Here is a 24,791-nt window from a genome sequence, read left to right on the forward strand (position 1 = left end):
CATAACTGTGTTCAACTGGAGCTTGAAAGCCAGCAGTTAAGTGAGTGGTGAAGAAAAACAGCTTCTGGGTGCTTTATTTTCTGGACCAACAATACCGAAATTGTGTCCTTTGGCAAACATGTCTATGCGCGGCACGTACACACGTTTCAGTGAGAGTTATATTCATATGATTTATTATGATCATACTGTACACCTAACCATATAAACCCCAGTTATATATTTTCAACATCTAATGGTTGTGGACACATTGGGCGTCCGTGTCAGTTCACGAGTACACCATTGTAAAAGTGGATGTCGTATCCTGGATTTATATAATTGTCTACAATTACTAAGCTGATGATTCACAAGTTATTTTTTTCCAGATAACATGGGCAATCTCTGGGTCATTTAAAAACAAAACTAATTATATCAACTAAATACATTTCTCGAATACGGTAACACATTTGTTAATTTTCCTACATCCCCCTGACTTTCTTTGTCAGAAATTTAAAATAGAAAAACCCCACGTCTTTATTTCCCCATCTGCGTATCGAGGCAATTCGTTTTTGCTGTTTTATTTTTAATGATATACACGCCAGCACAATCTGTGCTTTGCAGGCCGTTACTCTGCAGTAATCCATAGCGTTGGATAGACACCTGTTTATGGATCGCACGAGACGTGATTGTGGGTGACTTACAACCACGAGGCCTCCTACATTCGTCAGACGTCAATTCCAAATGGTTCTCTTCGCTCGCTCTCTCTCTCTGCGCCACGTGTTCATCGCCCGTCCGTCGCACCCTCGGCCAAAATCAATACGAGCAGAGTGGGCGGTGCACGCGTGAACGTTTCTTAATTTTCTGAAGCAAGTTTTTTTTTTTATTGCTGAAAGAGAAGAGCAGAAAACTGACAAATGTGGTCACATGGGCAGAGCCATGGTGTGCCGTTGAAAAGTGGCATGTTATATTCTTTGTAATTAAAGAGCTTTACTGTTACGAGATCATCCTACGTGTGATCATCTTTGGCTGTGTGCAAGTTAATAAGGCGCTGAACAAGGCAACATACTACATAATGGTAAAAAAACAAGGCATTAACGTTTAAAGAAAAACATTTTGGGGTTTTTATAGTTATTGTTCCTCACTTTTTTGACACATCTGACAGACATGTGGCTGTACAGTATGAGTAGGCATTCTGCAGCCAACAAATGCCTCATTGCTGAGCATTTGTCCTTCAATTCGAATGCGAATAATAATATTTATTTTAACGAGAAGCCTCGTTGAATCTCAAGACCATTGTTGTTCGGGAGTCCTGCTTTTCTCAATATGTTGATGTTGTTTTATTCTTTTTACTACGCTTTTTTCTACCAAAAAAATCGGTCACAGGTTAGAGAACAAATTAACATCAACACGCCACTCGCTCAGAGGTGCATTCATTTTAATCTTGGCACTCGTGGTCAGAACTGAGCTGGCGACGAGCAAGTAATTGCAAGTCTACACTTTTATCTTTTACCATTGCCAGACTGTTGTACTCCAACATTGAAAGCAACGTCTATAAATGTGTGAATACGCACTTTATTTAAAGTCACATCTTGATTTTTGTAATCTATAACACCTTTAACCTTGCTGCTACACTCTTGTTTACTTGAAGTGTAAATGTTTTCTGTGCCTGTTTCACTGTTTGCTTGGGGCCCTCTCTACCTTTCCCCTTGCTGCTATCTTCTCTTCTCCAACCTGTACCGCCTCTTGCTTCCCTGCGCTCCCTGTGGCTCCTCCTCCAGAGGTTCGCCCAAGGAGCCAGCTCAGAGAGGTCAGTCTGATTCGGGTGGTTGAATTGTCCCTACGGTGATCACTGACATGGTCTGGTAGAGGTACAAACGAACTCCGTTTCTGTGCCGGGCACCCAGAAACGTATCGTGCCCCCCCCCCCATTCATCACGTAACTCATCCACAGCCGATACCTTAAAGTTAAACGTGTCTAAGCCGGCGCTCAGGATAAAAATTCATCCAGTTTAATTCGACGATATCTGCGACCAATGTTCGGTTACATGAGCCCAATGTCAGCCCAAGACGTAAAAAAATCCAATCCTATTCTGTTCGTGTGAGCCCACACAAATGTAACAATTAAATCATAATTTTAACTATTTTCTTGATTTGAAGCTTTCGTGACTGCAGGAATCCATAATCTTTAGTTCTTTCGGTAAAGTCACGTGGGTATAAAATCAAGTAAATCACGGCGTTTCGGGTGCAACACCAGCGTGCACAAGCGTCCATCATGGGCTTTCCCACCTGATGATGGACGCTTGTGTCGCGCCCGAAACGTCGTGATTTATTTTATTTTATACCTACGTGACTTTTACTGAAATAACCTAAGAGTACTATTATCTTGTTGCCTGGCACAGGGACGGAGTTATGTTGTACCTCAACCGGATCGTGTCGGTGACCACCGATAAAAACCGGGTTTAACTAACTATCGTGATAAAATTCGGTTCTTACTGGGGCTGTTTAAAACTTGTAGGATGCCCCGCATGCACGCATACGTGCGTACCTCCGTAATTAACAATATACAGTGAGGGAAAAAAGTATTTGATCCCCTGCTGATTTTGTACGTTTGCCCACTGACAAAGAAATTATCAGTGTATAATTTTAATGGTAGGTTTGTTTGAACAGTGAGAGACAGAATAACAACAAAAACATCCAGAAAAACGCATGTCAAAAATGTTATAAATTTATTTGCATTTTAATGAGGGAAATAAGTATTTGACCCCCTCTCAATCAGAAAGATTTCTGGCTCCCAGGTGTCTTTGATACAGGTAACGAGCTGAGATTAGGAGCACACTCTTAAAGGGAGTGCTCCTAATCTCAGCTTGTTACCTGTATAAAAGACACCTGTCCACAGAAGCAATCAATCAATCAGATTCCAAACTCTCCACCATGGCCAAGACCAAAGAGCTCTCCAAGGATGTCAGGGACAAGATTGTAGACCTACACAAGGCTGGAATGGGCTACAAGACCATTGCCAAGCAGCTTGGTGAGAAGGTGACAACAGTTGGTGCGATTATTCGCAAATGGAAGAAACACAAAAGAACTGTCAATCTCCCTCGGCCTGGGGCACCATGCAAGATCTCACCTCGTGGAGTTGCAATGATCATGAGAACGGTGAGGAATCAGCCCAGAACTACACGGGAGGATCTTGTCAATGATCTTAAGGCAGCTGGGACCGTAGTCACCAAGAAAACAATTGGTAACACACTACGCCGTGAAGGACTGAAATTCCTGCAGCGCCCGCAAGGTCCCCCTGCTCAAGAAAGCACATATACATGCCCGTGTGAAGTTTGCCAATGAACATCTGAATGATTCAGAGGACAACTGGGTGAAAGTGTTGTGGTCAGATGAGACCAAAATGGAGCTCTTTGGCATCAACTCAACTCGCCGTGGTTGGTGGAGGAGGAATGCTGCCTATGACCCCAAGAACACCATCCCCACCGTCAAACATGGAGGTGTAAACATTATGCTTTGGGGGTGTTTTTCTGCTAAGGGGACAGGACAACTTCACCGCATCAAAGGGACGATGGACGGGGCCATGTACCGTCAAATCTTGGGTGAGAACCTCCTTCCCCCAGCCAGGGCATTGAAAATGGGTCGTGGATGGGTATTCCAGCATGACAATGACCCAAAACACATGGCCAAGGCAACAAAGGAGTGGCTCAAGAAGAAGCACATTAAGGTCCTGGAGTGGCCTAGCCAGTCTCCAGACTTTAATCCCATGGAAAATCTGTGGAGGGAGCTGAAGGTTCGAGTTGTCAAACGTCAGCCTCGAAACCTTAATGACTTGGAGAAGATCTGCAAAGAGGAGTGGGACAAAATCCCTCCTGAGATGTATGCAAACCTGGTGGCCAACTACAAGAAACGTCTGACCTCTGTGATTGCCAACAAGGGTTTTGCCACCAAGTACTAAGTCATGTTTTGCAGAGGGGGGTCAAATACTTATTTCCCTCATTAAAATGCAAATCAATTTATAACATTTTTGACATGCGTTTTTCTGGATGTTCTTGTTGTTATTCTGTCTCTCACTGTTCAAATAAACCTACCATTAAAATTATAGACTGATCATTTCTTTGTCAGTGGGCATACGTACAAAATCAGCAGGGGATCAAATACTTTTTCCCCCTCACTGTACCGTCCCGCAGTCGCACTTTGTCAGTCTCAGTCAGGAATAGTTCCACGAGTTATGGGGTAGCAGGGAGGGGGGTGAAGGGGGGCACAGGTTTTCTGTCTCGTGCCTTCAGCAGTCAGTTTGGCTGTGCCGTGCACCTCGTGGTGGTGGTGGTGATGGGGGAGTATGCATCGTGTCTATCTCGGTCAATTACGGAGGTTCTCGCTCTGTGTGTCTCCCCTCAATCAATCAAGAGGAGGCGGGCTGCATGCCCATTGCAGTCAATCATGTGTCTCCGCCGCAGTCAATAATGCGGATTCTACATGTGCCTAACTCAGGTGCAGAAGCTTGTTACTGATAATGCAAACCTCATCTCTATTTAGGCTGTGTCTTCTGCTCCATAATGAATGTGCATTCCGTCTTTGTCTCATTGTTCTTGCTCAGCACATCCAATAAGCTCATTCTCGAGCTATAATGCACATTCACAATTTTGAAACTGCAAATATGTGGATGTCAACTGGAATTGCATGGTTTTGTTATCTGGCTAGGGATGTAAAGAATTTTTTGCAGATTTCGACAAAAAAAAAGTTTCCCACGTCTAGGATACAATTTCTGTTCACATGCCTGAACCTATGCAACAATATTTTTTACCGCGTATAATGTTGCATGTTTAGTCGCGGTATTTGTAATCGTCTTTATCTTTGCACATTTTCACGTGTAAATACGGATGCCCACACAGCCAAATTACAGTTGTTCAATATGAAAGTGCAACCATTTGTTTTGTTCTGTTCCATCTCTGTAATAATCTGACTTGTTGTTTTTTCACTTCGAGTAATTGGCATTATAGCTCTGCAGCGACGATGGAATCAATAATCGAGTTTTTTTCAACGTAAATTTTGACGCCACCATTGTTGCCACGACGTCCGCTCGCTGCAGCGGTCGCACCGCCCGCCCCATCGCTGCCGTTGCCAGACCCCCCCCCCCTCCTCCATTTTGCCTGACCCCTCAGTCCTTACCTGACCCCCAGTCTCCTCCCGTTTCCGCAGGTGACGATGTAGGCACGGGTGTCCCGACGGACGAGGATGCCGCAGGGGGCCTCGTCAGCGTCTTGCCAGCCCAGCAGGACACTGCAGGCAGGGAGTAGGGGATGCCCATTCGTTGCCCGCCATCCCCACGGACATCCCAAGGAAGGCGTGCATTGCTCTTCTGCACACGCGATCTGACCATACAGCACCTGCTTTTGTGCATCCATCTCACCAATCCGACCTAACAATCCGCAGCTCCAATATTGTACTCTCCCCTTTGCTTTGCACATCACGAAGGCAATGATGGAAATAAGACAAAGAGTGAGGAAGTGTGCTTTTTTATATATATTTTCTTCTTTTATTTCCAATATGGAAAGTTGAAATGGCCTATTGGCTCACGCTCCAACTTTGTAAATCTCAACACCTGTGTTTAAGCCTGTTGTTGGTCAGTGAATGGGAGTTTTCCATGCTATGCAATTGTGTACACATGTAAGAAAATGTCACCTTTCACTAGCTGCTGACAGCCCAGTGCTGCCCTATTTGACTGCCCTTTGTGAGGCCACATTTTCTCCGGATTGTTAAAAATGAATGTTTGTAATAATAAGAGTTATATACTGAAAAGAAGACGAGAAAAACACACACACAAAAACAACAAAAAAAACTTTACAATAACAAAGGGTACTTTTATTAAAAAAAACGTAAATCGAATTGAAAAATGAGATATTGTAGGGTTTATACAGTGTAAAAATATAAAAACAAATGTTTTAGCATCAATGGGTTTATTCATCGGTGTATGTCTACTTTTAGAAGTTAATTCACCCAAGCCACCGTATTTCTGGAAACGACTTGCAACGTGCATCGCTGAAGATGATCAGAATGAGATTTTTTATTAAAATCAGAAAGTGCATCATAGTGCTTCATGGTAAAAAAATCATAGGTTCCACTCAATGTTGATGGGTTTTGGCAAATCGTGGGTGTGTTTTTAAGTGAAGCTTCTTACAATATCCCGTCACACGGAGCACAAGCTGGTGACTTGCTGGCACGATCAATACAGAGAGCTGATGCTCATTTTCCACCATGAAAAAAATTGGATATTAAGAGCAAAAAAATCCCCACCACACCCGACCTTTTAAATAAATGTTCCTAAAATTTATTATAAAACAGACAATTTTAATGTTTATTTACTAATTGTACATTAGAGTTTTTTGACAGGCATACACTCAAAAATTACCATGTGGTGTTTTCTGCGATGCTTCGGTGATTTTTTTTTTGTTCAGACAGAAAAAAAAATTATCCGCACTCTTATTTTCAACGTATTTTAAGTTGAAGTGCGCGCATGTATCCACCCATGAGTTTTCTGACGGCAAAATACTAAAAACCGATTAGGGCAGAAGGTTTTCACCTATACGAGCTTTAACGTTGAATCTCTTGTATTCCAGACATTACACAGAGTCCCCATGCCTGCTTGTCAAAGCGCGCACGCTTCCAGGACTCGGCATACAGGCCCGTTCATGTTCACCCTTTACTGCTACTTTTTATAGTTACACATCTGCCTTCACTGTGACGCAAGTTGAAAAGAACAACCGTGTCCTGCTCACTCTTGAAGAACGCCACCTGTCCACGTGAACTCATTACCCATTTTTATTTTATCTTACCAGGTAAGGCCCATTGAGCTATGCGGCTCTTCTTCAGAAGCGACCTGGCCACGAATGATTGCTCGACGAATGTGGCTTATCACGTGGACATTGATAGCAGCCAAATCGTCTAAACTGCACGTTCCATTCTAAACTGCAAATATACAACAGGCGTCAGGGTCGGTGTCGAACACCATGAACCTCCTGCACACCAGGCGAGGGAGTTAACATCTCGGGCAGGCACCCCTGAAACCGCCCCACTCAGCGCACACGCGACCCCCGTCAAAACCATCGCTCGACATTCTCTCACACGGCTGTCACGGCGCAATGTTTGGACAAAAAAGCGCGCGGCTTTTCTTTTCGCGCCTTTGAGATCGCTTCGCAAAAATCACGTTACGTAATCTAATTTTGTATGTTACGATCCTTTAAAGATAAAAAAACACGTAAAAACCGAAAAAAAAACGACGCGATCACGATGATGATGAGATGAGAGGGGGGAAAAAAAACCACATGTATGCCAAATAATGCGGAGCAGCGTGCAGCTGGTGTGTGTGTGTGCGCGCGCGCGTGTGTGTGTGTGTGCGCGCGTGTGTGTGCCATATTTTATATACGGGAGTCGCAACAAGATTTGTCTCCTATTGCAAAGGTGCCTTACTTCATATACTCTCCATTACAAAAGCACTGCACGCAAACAGGCAGCAACATACCTATATGGTGTGTTCGTATGTGGCGGCCGTGTGTGTGTGTGTTGAAAACTTTAATCGTTTTGACGGTATATTCTAACATTTGTTTTCAGTTTTGTTTTATTTTCTGATGTAACACACTACATTACTATAATAAAGACAAATATATTAAAATACCCCTCATGTGCATTGTGCATGTAAATGAAATGCCAACGTGTTTAGACACCCATATCCCCTCCCTTGTCTCAGGTGAGAGGTTCAATGCTCGATTGTTAAACCCTGAAGGTATGACTCTGGCTCTTTCGGTAAAGTCACGTAGAAAGAAAATAATAGAAATAATAGAATACGACGTTTCGATTGCAACACAAGCAACCGTCATCAGGTATGAATGAATGAGAAAACAAACCTCGTAAACTTAGAAATGTAATGCAATGCAACACAGAGAGTCGGCTAACACAACAGTTAACACTTTACCTGGTTGATTACGTCCTTCCAAAGATTGCTAAATAGACACATACACAGAGAGAGAGAGAGAAACCAAAGAGTAATTCCTGCAGTCACGAAAGCTTCAAATGAAGCCTGACGGTATGATGATCTGCATGCGTTTTAAACGATACCTGCACACCCGGCTATGCTGCTGGAGGTTCAGTCATTCAGCTGGTGCTGACACCGTTGTTTCCACGAGCTTTAATGTCCTCCATTTGGCTGTGCGGGGTTTTAAACATTCTCTTTGCCACTTATGCTAAGGGAGTGGTGAAAGAATTGGTGCTGGTAAATTGCTGTATTCGCAGATTACATTTTTTTAGATATTGTATATTTAAAATGTGTAACCAAACCATTGAGTGGAGCACTGGTAAATGTGTTAACCCATTGCACTATAAACTCAGTAACACAAGTTGTATTCGTGACCCCGGCAAACATCAGTGGCCAAATGATATCAGAACTAATCTCGCTATACCCCACCTTCCGACTGCACTGACCAGCAGGGTGAAGTATGGTTAAACAACAAAAAACACGTGACTGCCATGGCTTGGGGAGGTCATCATCTATTGGTCGGATTGAAAATGGCCCAATTTTTTTGTTTACTAATGTTACAATAAAACACTCAAAACATGGCCTTGAGCCACTACCTTGTAACCCTCAAGCGCCTGAGGATAGGCCAGGAAAGAAGACCGGACCACTTGCTCCACAAGTGGGCCATGAGCATCAGCCCAACTTTGTGACCGTGGCCACCACCCGAGTCAGACGATCGACCCACGTACCGAACTCCTTGCCCCTGAGAGGTTCATTCCCAAGCCGTTCGGGTGGATCGCTAACCTCGACATCAAACTACAAACTGCTTCCCCCAGCCATACGAAATAGACGACGACCTATAAAATGCCGTGAATGCACAAAAGCAAAGACTTCACAGAGCTCCACATGCAAGCAGGAGGTGCACATCCAAAATTTGGCACACAAACGCGCAATGATGATGATGTTTTACAGTGGTGAACTGCAGTGGAAGACGTTGAAGCCGCAACCCAAACCATACTGCATACCGCGTTTTTCAGATACAAATATCAGCTGCAAGTTCCGGGCTGGCCGCAGCACGAGCTTGATGTCTGGTTAATTAGATAAAATACTTTAAAATCACAGAGGAACACTGACATGAATATGCCCCAGTGAGAATCAATGCTTTGAGATTAAAATGTACACACGAGTGATGTCAATGACATCGCGTACAATTTAATAGCAGTGATGTCGGTTACATCATAAGAGGTGCCCTTGATCTTGTTCTCAAAGTACTTTATTTATTTATTTACAAAGCTGCGTCCATTTGCTACACAAAATCTGCCTATATATATAGGTATAGGCATCCGTTGTATCTGTAAACAACATCATCATCACGATCCATGGACAGATCGCCCCTAATAGGTCTCCACTGCACATTTCGTAATGTGTTTCCACTTTTACCAGTTTTGTGCCAATATGGCTCCAGGAGTGGCCACATCTCTCATGGCACCAATCTCTCATGGCCACATCTCTCATGGCACCAATCTCTCATGGCCACATCTCTCATGGCACCAATCTCTCATGGCCACATCTCTCATGGCCACATCTCTCATGGCACCAATCTCTCATGGCCACATCTCTCATGGCCACATCTCTCATGGCACCAATCTCTCATGGCACCAATCTCTCATGGCACCAATCTCTCATGGCCACATCTCTCATGGCCACATCTCTCATGGCACCAATCTCTCATGGCCACATCTCTCATGGCCACATCTCTCATGGCACCAATCTCTCATGGCCACATCTCTCATGGCCACATCTCTCATGGCCACATCTCTCATGGCCACATCTCTCATGGCACCAATCTCTCATGGCCACATCTCTCATGGCACCAATCTCTCATGGCCACATCTCTCATGGCCACATCTCTCATGGCCACATCTCTCATGGCCACATCTCTCATGGCACCAATCTCTCATGGCCACATCTCTCATGGCCACATCTCTCATGGCACCAATCTCTCATGGCCACATCTCTCACGGCCACATCTCTCATGGCACCAATCTCTGATGGTGTCGTCGTGAAGACATTCTCTCTGAGCTCTTCCTCTTTTTCCGGTTCCTTATATTTCTACCCACAACTACAACAACAACTACAACAACTACAACAACAACAACTACAACAACTACAACAACAACGACAACAACTACAACAACAACTACAACAACTACAACAACAACTACAACGACAACAACTACAACAACAACTACAACAACTACAACGACGACAACACGTTTAATGTCCCTGTTGTTGTCCATCCTACACGAGTGTCTACATCGTGCCAGTTTCCTTCTCATCACTGTCTGCATCATCATCATCATCACCAGGTCGTCTTCTTCTATGTGCAACATTTCTCGTACTTCTACGTTGGTCACGCTTTGGGTCCACCTCAGACGCAGTCTCCTTCCGGAGCAGCACAGTTCGAGTACGAACATCGTATCCCTGTCGGCCTCTTTCAATGTCCAAGTCTCGCAGGCATGCACAGCTGTCCTGAACAAGCGTGCTCTTAAGATGTTTAGTTTGGTCTTGCTGCTGATTTGCTTGCTTCTGCGGATGTTCTTGAACCCTGCCCATGACTCCTTTTGACTTCGAGATCCTCGCTCTTCCGTCTTCCGTGCGGTCCTTGTCCCACGTCAGTCGACTTCCCAAGTACACAAATCCCTTCACACGTCACAAACTTTCTGCTTTCTATCATCACTTCTTCCTCAATGTCCTCCCTTCCGAACACCGTCGTCTCTTTTTCTTTCCCACTTGAACCCTCAGTCCTGCATCCTTTCCTGACTTATTCAGCGTGTGACCACTTTCCTGGTGGTCACACGCTGATTAAGTCACGCAACTTTCTCCCGTCAGATCTCTGTCGTCCGCGAATCTCGGGTTGTGCATTATTTCTCCTTGAACAGATATTCCTGTGCCGTTGTCCTGATGTGGCATGCATCGTTCTTCCTGAGTATGTGACGGAGTTGCTTGGTGAGAGTGGATCCCCCAGCCTCTCAAACCCCTTGTTGTTGGGAACCATTCTCCTGTTTCCTGTCCAAACTTTTACTGCCGACTTTGACCTTTCACCTGTATCCTGCAATATCTGTGCCAGTATTTCTAGATTTGAAGCTTTCGCGACTGCAAGGATCCATACTCTTTGGTTCTATTCGGTAAAGTCACGTAGGTAAAAATAAAATAACAAAAATCTGTGCCAGTATTTTCCCTACTCCGTACGATCTCAATGTTGACCACGTTATATCTTGTCTCATCGAATCGAATGCTTTCTGGAAATCTATGCAACAGTTGTCACCCAGCTTTCTCTACTATAAGCCTTAACATAAAGATTTACTACACGATGTTCTTCTCTTTCCGAAACCCTGCTTGTTCATCCGCCAAAGAATCCTCAGTCTGCGCTTGTAATCGATGTAATAGTACTATCATGAGGACCTTCCCCACGTGGCTTATTAGTTGCGACGGTTCTGTGATTTTTACAATCGGTGAGATCTCCTGACTTGGGTATCGTGACAAGTATGTTTTTTTGTCCACTCCGGTATTTTCACTTCTCTCAATACTCAGCTTGCATAGCTCATGGATTTCTTTGATAAGTTCCTTTCCTCCAGACTTGATCATTTATCCGCTCATGCCGTCCCACTGCTGGACTCTTGTTTTTCTTCAGATGTTTGCTTGCCTTTTCTATTTCTTTGTACAAGACGTTATCGTTTTCATCATCCCCTGGTGGTGGGGACATCTTTTCTAGTTCATCCAGCAGCTCTTTGTTCCCTTGATCCGTGTCCCTTTACAAATCGCTGCAATACTCAGTCCATCGATTCTTTTATTTTGCACCTGTTTTGTCCATCAAGATCTTACCACCTGCGATGAGAACAACGAACACGTACTCAGTGCCGGATTATCCTGGTTGCAAAAGTGGCATATGCTCGCGTTTCAAGCTATCAATTCCAGTTCAGTGTTTCCGCACTTGCTCTATTACTATAGTACTGTACCGCCATCAACTTTTATAAACGACCGAGTGTTTGAGGTTAGCGATTTTTCGTATCATCCGGCTGTATTGCAAATGAAAAATGCAATTACTTTACTATGCAAGTAAAAAAATGTGTTTTAATATTTACGTTTTTTTTTATTTGGGGCCCCTTTATGACATCACGCTACAGGCCCCGCACTCGCTTCATCCGGCACTGCGCGCTCTCCATCGCTCCGTCCCTGATGTTCTCCCGGGTGTTTCCCATTGGCCATTCGTAGGCCAGTCCCACACGAGTTGAATGCAACATTGCAAATTGGAGATACTGCCAAGAATAATTCTGGATGCACAGCGGGTGCATTGCGGAGCCACAAATCCTCCACGGGATGCAAGTGGATATACCATCAAGTTATCCTGCGACACAGCATGCATCTCATATACAGCATGCATCTCATATACAGCATGCAGCTCCTACAGCATGCATCTCATACATAGCATGCAGCTCCTACAGCATGCATCTCATACATAGCATGCAGCTACTACAGCATGCATCTCATACATAGCATGCAGCTCCTACAGCATGCATCTCATATACAGCATGCATCTCATATACAGCATGCATCTCATATATAGCATGCAGCTCCTACAGCATGCATCTCATACATAGCATACAGCTCCTACAGCATGCATATCATACATAGCATGCAGCTCCTACAGCATGCATCTCATATATAGCATGCATCTCATACAGTACATAGCATGCATCTCATACATAGCATGCAGCTCCTACAGCATGCATCTCATACATAGCATGCAGCTCCTACAGCCTGCATCTCATACATAGCATGCAGCTCCTACAGCATGCATCTCATACATAGCATGCAGCTCCTACAGCATGCATCTCATACATAGCATGCAGCTCCTACAGCATGCATCTCATACATAGCATGCTGCTCCTACAGCATGCATCTCATACATAGCATGCAGCTCCTCCAGCCTGCATCTCATACATAGCATGCAGCTACTACAGCATGAATCTCATATATAGCATGCAGCTCTTACAGCATGCATCTCATATATAGCATGCAGCTCCTACAGCATGCATCTCATACATAACATGCTGCTCCTACAGCATGCATCTCATACATAGCATGCAGCTCCTACAGCCTGCATCTCATACATAGCATGCAGCTACTACAGCATGAATCTCATATATAGCATGCAGCTCTTACAGCATGCATCTCATATATAGCATGCAGCTCCTACAGCATACATCTCATACATAGCATGAATCTCACAGTATGCATCTCATATATAGCATGCAGCTCCTACAGCATGCATCTCATACATAGCATGCAGCTCCTACAGCATGCATCTCATACATAGCATGCATCTCATACATAGCATGCATCTCATATATAGCATGTATTTCATATAGTATGCATCCCATACATAGCATGTATTTCATATATAGCATGCATCTCATACAGCAGCAACCCTTGTAGTACCGGGATGTGCTGCGCTCCGCGGAGCTGCAGACACTATGAATGTTGAAGTGAAGGTTGTGTGCGCTTCGTTTGTTATAATTGCTACATTTAAAGAGCTGCTGTACGCATTTTTCTCGTGTTCTTTTAATGCCAAATAAAGTTTAGATGTGTGTCAGGATTTATAGCTTTTAATTTTTATGTAACGTGATTTAAAACATGCCAGGTTTTTTTTTTCTTATGAACGGGTATATATTAACGAATGTGCACATTGTACCTACAGTCACTGCATTTGAAAGGGCAGGGAATATCATAAACACACCCGGCTCTTTCACATGATTATGACATTACATTAGCCCCTATAATGATTGATTCATAGTTAGTTTATTTTGGGTTAGACAATCGTGTAGGTATAAAGTCTATACTATATAACCCTCCACCACCCAACAGAGCGAGCAAATTCAGTTCTCTCACGTGGGCAAAATTGCCAATTCATTTGGTTTACAAGCAAGAGCCGGAATGCTGAAAACCAAGCAACTATTTATCAGCTTTGTACCAACGACGTTTAGTGGGAGATTACAACCAGCATCATCAGGCGTGAACAAAAGCTCAGCGATCACAATAAAAAAAGGTACACTAAACCTACACAATGTAATAAAAAAAAATTGTGTGAATTATAATATTGGTCGTGCAAGCCTCCGTGTAAATGCGATAGGAATAGTCTGACATGTTGTGCGCGCAGCAGCATTTGGCTCAGTGCCGCTGGTCGCAGAGGTTGTGGGGTTTCCGATTCTGCCCCCCGTTATTACTTCAACAATTAGCACCATCCGCTTCACACTGGACCGTGAATCCAAAGCAACGGAATGCAAATGTTAGGCCAATCTCTCCCGTGCGCCATGGTGCAAATGTGGGACATTTGAAAGATTACTCGCAATTTGCTCAATCGGGATTGCACAGAGCAACCATTACCCCTTTGCTGGCAGGCTAATGTCCACTTGCATGCCAGTGTCGGAGACGTTATGAACTGATATACATTTTTTTTATGTTGCTTACTTTTTATTGCTTATTTGTATGTCGGAGAAGCGGCAGTTTTGTTTTTTTGTTGATGAAACCCGATTTAAGAGCTTCTTGGCTCAGAGGGTAATTCAAAATAAACGACTACTACACATATTCTTAGCTCTTTCGGTAAAGTCACGTTGAAGGGAAAGAGCTAAGAATATGAATTACTGCAGTCACGAAAGCTTTAAATCAAGACTACTACACAGTTAGCACACCGGGGACAGCTGCCCCTAGGGGTGCCCTTTGAGTTGTTGTCATGTGACGAGATGTGATGTACGGCACTGCATAGCTGAGGCATTCATCAAGGGCCCTATGAATGCGAAACGCGTGATCATTCTATTTTAAACCCCCAAACAATGGTGTGTGTGTGGTGTATTCCTTCTGGGGGCATTTGAATGTTGGTCAATGAATGCGAGAAGCGTGAACTGAACCAACTCACTTGAGCTGTTGTGAGAATTAAACAGATGGGCACGCATGTGCTGCACATGCAATACTGTCTCGGGGGGTTGGTCAACCAATATTTTTTTTGTGCTACGCTCGTGTAAATTTGCGAGAGGGCATCTACATTCTAATGTAAATTATGTTGTGTAATACTGAAGAAGAAGAAGAAGCGAGGACAAATTAGAGGTGAATCGAGTGTCACTCCAGAGAGAGAGAGTCCTTGATCTCCACGCCCATTCATGAGCAACCCTTGCGACCGAAGCACGTGGGATAGCGCCCCTCTCTCGTCAGCTCTCGGAAGCTGAAGCCAGGGTCGTTTGAATGGGTTGACCGGCGTGCGCGAAAGCCAAGTGCAAGCGGTAGAGACGACGTGCAGCAACATCCGTTGGACTGCGCTCACCAGCCCACACTCAGCAATATGGGGAAAGTATGTCGAGCTGTCCCTCGAGGCCAGCGGCTCTTAACCTGGGGTGCATCTCGCACCCGCTGGGGGTGCGAGACATGGCCAGATTTTTTTAGAAGGTAAATCCTCGCAAGACATTAAGTACGGGCACGTGAGTACAACTATTTCGTTTAATCGAACCCTAGGTATTTATGAACAGTATCAATGTTTTAACGATTAAGAACCAACCGGGTGCAAGGCTGCAGATTATTTTTTAAGAACCACTGCACTCGGCCTACGTACGCATAGTCCGTCCACCCAGGGTTAAACTGGAAAGTCAAATGTAATGAGTTGATAGTCATCAGCCAGGTAACTGAACCGCATGGAAAAAAACATTATTTGGCATATACCAGCTCTAAATTGACAGACGTTGGTTGTGGGTCATTTGGAGAAGGTTAACAAATGCACGATCTATACAATCTGGTACATTCGATGCACCGAATTGTGTCTGTACATTTCGGGTACAGTATATGGCGTTCCGTAGCAATGCGTATCATTTAAAAGAGAGACACGAACAACCCGTGACAATCCCCCTCGATTCAACGAGTCACCACACACACACAGGAAAACGCAAAACACGCAATGCACGCATTCCGCGCCACTGCAGATAGCAATGGCATTTTCCTTCTAAATCTGCTCCCAGTGTGGATCAAGAGGCCTTCTGAATTGATTTAGGAGGTAGGTGTATGACAGCATCTTCCGGTGCCGTTCTCAGATGCAAGGAGCCACCGCCGTGCCAGTTGTGAGGGTTAAACGTGAAAATGTCCTCGTCGTATTGTTACATAATAATATCGCAACGGGAAAATAATCTGCTTAAAGAAAACAACTCAGGAGATTAAAGAAAAGGTCCTTCCGATAGCCGTCTAAACCCAACGAGCGGCAGCAGATTGTTCAACCGTTCAAGACGTTTCATGCCAACCGATGGAGAGTATATCCATCGGATCATTGACAAAATCTATAATAGGACTTGGGACGCGAACTCCATTCAATGCACGTGGCAGTACCTCAATAGCTACAATTGTAATGATATGAACACCAGAATTACTGCGCGGGTGACCAAGGTTTATGCCAGAGCAATCCTAGATTAACCTGAAGACGGACGCTTGTGTTGCGACCGAAACGTCGTGTTTCTTTTATTGTGTTTTCTATCTACGTGACTTTACCGAAATAACCATCGAGTATGGATTCCTGCAGTCACGAAAGCTTCAAATCTAGGCACAATCCTAGATTGTCCACGAAAGCTTCAAATCTAGACACAATCCTAGATTGTCCACGAAAGCTTCAAATCTAGACACAATCCTAGATTATCCACGAAAGCGTCAAATCTAGACACAATCCTAGATTGTCCACGAAAGCTTCAAATCTAGACACAATCCTAGATTATCCACGAAAGCGTCAAATCTAGACACAATCCTAGATTGTCCACGAAAGCTTCAAATCTAGACACAATCCTAGATTGTCCACGAAAGCTTCAAATCTAGACACAATCCTAGATTATCCACGAAAGCTTCAAATCTAGACACAATCCTAGATTGTCCACGAAAGCTTCAAATCTAGACACAATCCTAGATTATCCACTTTATTAACAAGCAATGACTTCCATGCCTCCTCGGCAGCTTGTATCATCTGAATTTTAAAAGTGAGCGCCTATTCTTGATGTTTAAATTATTAGATATTTAAATAAAAATCCGACAAACAGCAAGATAACAGCCTGGAAATTGGCAGTGATTTAACAGTGACTATTCATTGAGAGTCACTAACATTTTACGGTAACAATACGCTGTATATTTTTAAGACCTCCCGAACGTAATTGACGAGCGCTTTGACTATTACGCCAGGAATATGTTCATAGCGTAGGCGAATAAAAAAACGCAATTGCAAAATGCTCCCTTGCAGGTAAAAAGGAACACCACTCTATGTGCGCATATACCAGACTCATTAATAAGTGACGCTTCGTTAATGCATTTTAAAGCCATGAATCACCGGACACACACACATAAGGCAATTGAAGGCTTGATCAAAATGTAAAATTGATCCAGAGAGTGCCCACAGACTGAGGTGCGTTTATTTATTTTTTACTTTCACGAGTGGTGAAACAGAGCAGGGCCTTATTATCCCTGCGAGGGTTGATTGCCAAATTCCATCGTAATTAGCGGACCCGGGCTTCTCTGCCTCGTTCTGGGGATGAGAGGGGGGATTGTGGCCGTCACTCCATGCACACAACGCGACCACGGACGGGACCAGAAATAATCATGTCGTTGCTGGCGAGACGCAAGGGGCCATCCATTGAGTCGGAACGCACAAATCTGTCAAAACTTGACCCCCCCCCCTCCCTGTACACACGCGGACCTTTTACACCCCCCCCCCCCCCACCTGAGTATGTAAAACGGCCGATATCTAATCCACGCAGAAACGATCAAGGATTAATAACATTAACGTGTTTAAGCAAACAGATAGTCCACCGCCGGACTATCTAACTCATTTGAAGGCCAATGTAGACAAATTATTATCGAGGCTTCACCCCCCCCCCCCGTTTCCTATGCGTACGTACAATATCAGTAGACCCCCCATACGCAAGCAAACGCATTTGGGTTAACCCCCCCCTCCCCCCTCCATGCGTACGGACTCAATGGATGGACCCCCAATGGTGCGAAATTGCCATATTGTGCACAGAGCGCTTTTTGTCAATTGCGACCTAAAGGCGTCGAAATCGGACAGATCCTAAATCCTCAAAGCCTCCGAACAAAATCCCCCCCCCCCGCCCCCCACCAAAAACAAAAAAATGTTGCCATGACCACAAAGACCATCGTGGTGGCGGCATGCGCCCCGCAGAGCAACAAAGGCGGCCGCGGTTTAAGGGAGCGGCGGAAGCTTTGGCACGACATGGGAAGCGAAAGAACCGATTTCAAAAACTTCAGAGGAGGTAAAAAACAAAACAGACCAGCCACTGGGCCACCACTCTTAAGTATCGTTCTTTTGGGAGCGAGTCTCGACATGCAGCCAAGATGGGGGGGGGGGGGGGGTAAAGGAGTAGCAGGTATGTACTTTGAGAGCTCGAGTTTTGGCAAGGTGCACAAATGTCACCTTTTTTATATTCTGCGCCATAATTCCGATGTGGTTTCGGGTTGTCGGTGTGTTTATTTTTTACATCGCTATGCAAACGTAGTTTATTATTATTATACGGTTTACCAAATGTCGATTTTACCGTGGCGGACGCCAGCAGGGGGCAATGAAGACCCGCATTAACTTGGACAAAATTGACTTCACTTTGCATAATGAGACGTAGGGAGTGGGAAGGAAAAACACTGATCTGTTTACAATATAATTTTTGGACCGAATTTACGAGTTGGGATTATATGTGTGGAAGAAGTGGGACATTCTTTTGGGAGTTCGGCTTCAGTTAATTCCTGGAATCGTGTCAAGTAAAAAAATAAAGAGAAAAATAAATAAGTAAAAAACCAAGGCTGATGATGATTTAGCGTTTGTTTCCTCAACTGTCTGTGTTGTCACTAAAACGCCGGAGCCTTGGATATAGTAACAAGGTCACTTTGGAGGAGGTTAACAGATGTACAAGCTGTACAATTTAGTACATTGGATACACCCTTGAGTGTGCCAGCACATTTCGGGTACAGTAAATGACACTTCTGAGCAACGCATACCATTTAAGAGAGAGAGAAACACCAGCCATGATAATTCCCCTCTATTTAATGAATGACCACAGGCATACGCAAAGTGAGAAATGCAAGTGTTTGCGTGCCACAGGAGACGGCATTTATATTTTCTTCTAACGCTGCAGGGCTTAACGCACAAAACAGAAAACGGTCTTAAAAGCCATTCCGAGTCGAGAGGCAGGGGGGAAAAATGCTCCTGTAATTTTATTGCGTTTGCGTAAATTCACGAAAATTAAATCAAGTTGACGCGGTGCAGTTGGGGGACCGTGGACTTCTTTAGCGTCGTCGTCAGCAGCAGCAGCAGCTTCGACGGCAGCCTCAGCAGCAGCGTTTTTGCAAAGAGTTGCGCTACCCGTGGGCAAGTAGAAAAACGTCTGCTGCCCGCGAGGCGCAGGAGAAGGGTTGCGGCGGATTTTTGCTAAAAGAGAAATAATGAAGTCCCCCCCCCCCCAATCCTTTCCCGTCGCTTCGACGGGGCCCTAGAGCAACATCTGCGCTGGGGAGACTCCAAGCTCCTGGGAGGCGGCGCCTGTCTGTGCGCCAAGCGAGCGAGAACCGCTATGGGGGGGTGGGAGGGGTGGTAGAGACGCCGATGCCACCAGTCCAGAAATTCGCAACAAAATGCATCGTTATTAGTGTTGCTGTTGTTCGAACCACGCACGGGACTATTTAATTGCTGTGTGTGCTCGCAATGTATACCAGAGGGATGAGTTTCACACTTCGGATTTGTGTTGACAATTTCGCGTATTTGTCCCTCCCCCCCCAGCGCCCTCGCTTCTTCGTATTTTCTTAACGTTTCTTTGTGCGAACAAAAGTGACGTCACACGCAAGAGCACGTGTGACTATTAGTAACGTCACAATGCCATGCCTTTCAGATGCATCACACTTAACACGATATTCGACAAAAAAAAGTTTGCCGGCTGGATTCGTGGCTGGCGCGCGACCAGTTAACGCTTTGATATCCTCCTTCACCCCCCACCGTGTAGCCCACGCAATGCGATAAAGGGAGGGAGAGAGAGATGGGGGGGGGAAGAGATAGAGAGGAGAGGGGTGGTTTTAAATAGTGAAAGGGCGCGCGAAACGGAGAGAAGCGAGCGAGCAAAACGTAAAGAGGAGAGCGAGGGAAAAGATACAGGCGGTGGGAGGGAAGGGAGGGGGAGGGATAAGGAGAGCGAGGGTGAGAGGTGAGAGGAGAGAAAGAGGGAGAGATAGTGCGGAAATAGGAGAGGAATATAGAGGGAGGGAGAGCTCGAACGGGGGAGAGAAGAATAGAGAAAGAGAGACGGGGAAAAATCAAGATGCATTGGGATGTACAACACAGACACGGCAAGAGAGCGGTTAATCAAAACGAGGCTCCATCAGATAAAAAGCTTGGCTGGGAAGGACGGATGGTCACGTACCAAATGGACGTTGCTCGTCTGAGACTAAAAAAAGAAATAAGGATCATCTGAAATAGCTAATATTTCGAGATCTCCGATTCATCGTAAAATCGGGAACACATCCATATAACGCTGCCTGATTATTTAATGGATTACTCTATCGATCATCGGTTCAATTACTCGACTCGTAACAAAAATAGCTTGAAAAGTAAAGTCTCGCTCCCTGGTTCCAGCATGTGCTGCTGTACGGGAGGTGATGGAGGTGTTGTGGGGTTGTGACTCCAGAGGCATCGTCAGCCCCACCCGGCAGGGGCGTGGCTTTTAGGGGGTTTCCCGCCTTTGGAAGGCAGGATATGAGAGCGATCTTCATTCCTAGAGACTCAAATTATCGACCCCCCCCCCCCTCAAAAAAAAAAGTAGCTGATTATAATGTATGTATTCATCGATTTGATCGAGTTATTGGCCAAGTTCAACACAGCCCAGACACGGAGAGCGTGTTCGTTGAATTCCTAGAGCTGAGTAAAGAACTGGCAAAGTGAAAAGTGAACCTTAATTTGAGAAACGAAATGGGTTGGCTGCTTGTAACAATTCGGCATTAATTTGTTCGTCCTTGGCAGAGCTTCGTGTCGGCATCAGTGCCTGGCCGCGTGCTGGGTATATACCGAACGAGTGGTGGATTGCATTTCATGGTGAGCCTCAAGCAATTGTCTATGTGGACCAAATCATCCTCGGTTGAGCCCAGTCCACGGATTTTAGAAGCTAGGCAAGCTGTGAGCCTGGTTCATCGTCCCTTTGAACAGCGCGTGTGAACAGCGCGTGTGAACAGCGCGTGTGAACAGCGCGTGTGAACACCGCGTGTGAACACCGCGTGTGAACAGCGCGTGTGAACACCGGGTGTGAACAGCGCGTGTGAACAGCGCGTGTGATCGGATATCGAGTGCGGCAATTCTCAAATTGATGTGTGGAACTTTTAGTTTGACCCCCCCTCCCCTCCACTTTGCGTGTGTGTAAGGTTTTGATTGTTGTTGGGTACTCACTCAGAGTTCTTCTCGGATTCCATGGGACCTTTTTTTCCAGTACCAAAATATGAAAAATAAGAATAGGATGCAAAACTCTCCCACAATCCCAATGCAATAACATCCTCTCCTAACGATCATCATCACAATTTGATTGCTGCTTCAATTATAGACATTGACGTTTAATAATCACAATACAGGCTTGTGATGATGATGCCTACACAATTTGTTTAGTCCTGCACGCGCCCGTTGTGGAAACAATGCAATCTAGACTGGATTGCATCAGGGTTTTGACTCCTGAAACGCTGTTTTATATTTGACCTCCAAAAAACATAACCCAGTTATTTATAGCTTCGTTCCATTCGTATACATTTTTATACATGCCGAAAATATTTTCAAAAGACTGTGAAACAACTACTACAGTACGGGTCTTACCCTCGGTGCCAAATAATATGAAGCGGACACCAACGTTGCATATTTGCTCTTGCAGAGGAGTGATGCCTGTGTGTCCCCGCATAAAAATCATTCATTTTTTTTGTAGTTCCCGGTTAACCTCCTTGTTTTGTATTTTTTTTTGCAAGTGCAAATACTTATCGAGCAGGATTTGTTTTAGCAGGCAAATTCTGGACCAGTTTCGACCCTTAGATGGGGGTCTCAGCAGCAGAGTCGGGCTCACGTGTATTGCACTGAAAAATTGAACTGAAGGGGCACAATTGGTTTCATAAAAGGTAAAGGCGCAGCACCGCAATTGTTCGCTGGCGCCACTGCGGGCAGAGGGGGCCTCGGCTTAGAGCAGTGGTTTTTAACCTTGACTTCAACCTGCATCCCTTTTGGTTCTCAGAAAGGGCATCTCGCAGCCCAGGTTAAGAATCCCCCACTGGCTTAGAGGGAGCTCTGGAGAGAGACACCCCTCCTAGACGGTGGTCTGGCCTACGCTACCACGCCACCACGCTGGCCAGAGGCGGTGTTGGAAGAGGTGTGAGCACTCACACTTTACCCCCACCACCACCACCACCAAACATCCCCCACGACCACACTGTGAATACCGCGCTGTACCGAATTAAGTAAATAGCCCCGGCGCTACCTGTAGTCACGAAAGCTTCAAGAGTATGGAGCCCCGTTGCTGTGGCCCGCGCGTTCGGGCAGCCTTAAACGTGAGCCAGGGGTGGGGCCGGGGAGCCTCGCTTGATTCTGTCTCCCGAGAGGAGGGTGAAGTATCTTCTTGGTTCTTTCGGTAAAGTCACGTAGAATGGAAATAAAATAATAAATATAAAACATAATAAAATAAAATTCTCACGACGTTTCGGCCACAACACAAGTAGCCTTCTTCAGGTGAAGGAATAGAACTGTCGGGGCGGCAGCGCTTCAATGAACGCTGCTAAGATTCGCAGCGTCTTTTAAGCTAGGTGGGAGAAGTAAAGCGCCTTGATAAAGGAGTTTACATATCAAACAGGAGAATGTATCATTGAAGTGTTGGATCAGCAGGGTGTTAAAGTCATGAATTAGCATGTAACTGGGAGATTAGCCTGATGTTAATGTGAGGGATTAGCATGTAACTGGTCACGGAAATAGCTATGTTAAAGTCAAAGTTTACATATCAACAGAGGCATTTAGTATATTAACGCTAAAGAACTGCAACTACCCAACTATCATACAATAAACCGATGTGAAAAAACTAAATATAAACTACATCAATATAATAAATGTACTCAATATATTCTTCAATAAGTTGAGCTATTAACATAAAGTAATTGGGTATACACTACACTATATAATGAATACCATATAATAAACTAATAAAAAAAAAACTAAAATATAAACTACATCAATGTTATCAATAAACTCTATACTTTCCAATCAGCTGAGCTACTAACAATAAGTCTATATATTGCCTTATGAATTATGTTAAACATTACAATGTTATACTATTTATTATTATAAAACATGCTATAAACCATATCATTTACCGTCGTGTGAAAGGTATTAAGAGGCAGTGCCAGCGAATGGACTGCGGTCTGAAAGTCACCATAAAATACAATCTCGCTTAAATGACGCTGTGAATCTTAGCAGCGTTCATTGAAGCGCTGCCGTCCCGACAGTTCTGTTCCTTCACCTGAAGAAGGCTACTTGTGTTGTGGCCGAAACGTCGTGATAATTAGATTTTATTGTGTTTTATTTTTATTATTTTATTTCCATTCGACGTGACTTTACCGAAAAAACCAAGAAGATGAATCCCTGCAGCCACGAAAGCTTTAAGTCGAAATTTGAGGGTGAAGTAGTCAAGGCCACGCTCTAACAGCAGCTACCAAACTTGCAGACCTCACAGGAACCCAACCCCCCTGGTTTTCCGACTTGAACAAAGGTCTCCGTTACAAGATTATGCAATGTCACTCTGTTCACATTCAAATGGGGTACAATGCGGGAGAATTGACCGCTGGAAAACAACAACACACCCTTTGAGAATGATTGAACCTTGAGATGGCCACCGACAATTTACAGCAAAAATTAAAAGCTCACAGCCAATTACCGGCTTCAAAATTCATGAAGGAGCGGAGCCGGGTTGAGGTTGGTTCGGGCAGCCGGTAAAGGAAGCCCGCCCCAGGGTAGACTCCCCCTGGAACTCTGCCGGGCAGCAGCAAGGCCCACTGGGCAAAGACCCCGGGGCCGGCCCAGGACACGCTGCTGCTGCTGCTGCTGCTGGCGGTGGGACGATGTCGCTGTGTATAGTGTAGTGTATAGTGTAGTGTATAGTGTAGTGTATAGTGTAGTAGTGTATAGTGTAGTGTATAGTGGTGTATAGTGTAGTAGTGTATAGTGTAGTGTATAATATAGTGTATAGTGTAGTGTATAGTGTAGTAGTGTATAGTGTAGTGTATATTGTATAGTGTAGTGGTGTGTAGTGCAGTGTTGGGACGATGTCGCTCGTCTGGCCTGGGAACGCCTGGAAATTCTCCAGGAAGAGCTAGAGTCTGTGTATAGTGTAGTGTATAGTGTAGTGTATAGTGTAGTGTATAGTGTAGTGTATAGTGTAGTGTATAGTGTAGTGTAGAGTAGTGCATAGTGTAGAGTAATGCAACGTGTAGAGTATTGTATAGTAGTTGTGGCGTATAGTAGTGTATACTAATGCATAGTAATGCATAGTATTGTAAAGCGTAGTAGTAGTGTCGCTAGGGAAAGGGAGGTGTGGACCGCCACGACTCAGCACGCTGCCGCCACGACCCTCACCAGGACAAGCGATTTGAGAAACGAACAAACGATGTTATAGCGGTTGGCGCTTCGAATTTCGGTCTCGCTTTTATTTATCGCACTTCATGCAATGAA

At 44.7% G+C, this 24,791-nt stretch overlaps 1 protein-coding gene across 8 annotated transcripts in view; it reads left to right on the forward strand.

Moving 5' to 3' along the window:
* The window catches only part of LOC116953045 (dystrophin), a 662,108-nt gene extending 654,461 nt beyond the window's left edge, over positions 1-7,647 (forward strand). For 7 of the 8 annotated variants that reach the window (XM_032972885.2, XM_032972886.2, XM_032972890.2 and 4 more), the window contains one exon: positions 5,176-7,647. In XM_032972885.2, coding sequence (XP_032828776.1) covers positions 5,176-5,273 — 98 coding nt within the window. In that variant the 3' untranslated portion in view covers positions 5,274-7,647. Of the gene's footprint in view, positions 1-1,754; positions 1,784-5,175 lie in introns of all 8 variants that reach the window. The other variant, XM_032972888.2, reaches the window with a different exon arrangement.
* Positions 7,648-24,791: the final 17,144 nt, after the last annotated feature.

The sequence above is a fragment of the Petromyzon marinus genome, chromosome 49 (genome assembly GCF_048934315.1).
Source record: "Petromyzon marinus isolate PM22_M1 ecotype Great Lakes invasive population chromosome 49, UKy_Petmar_22M1.pri1.0, whole genome shotgun sequence".
Lineage (NCBI taxonomy): Eukaryota > Metazoa > Chordata > Hyperoartia > Petromyzontiformes > Petromyzontidae > Petromyzon > Petromyzon marinus.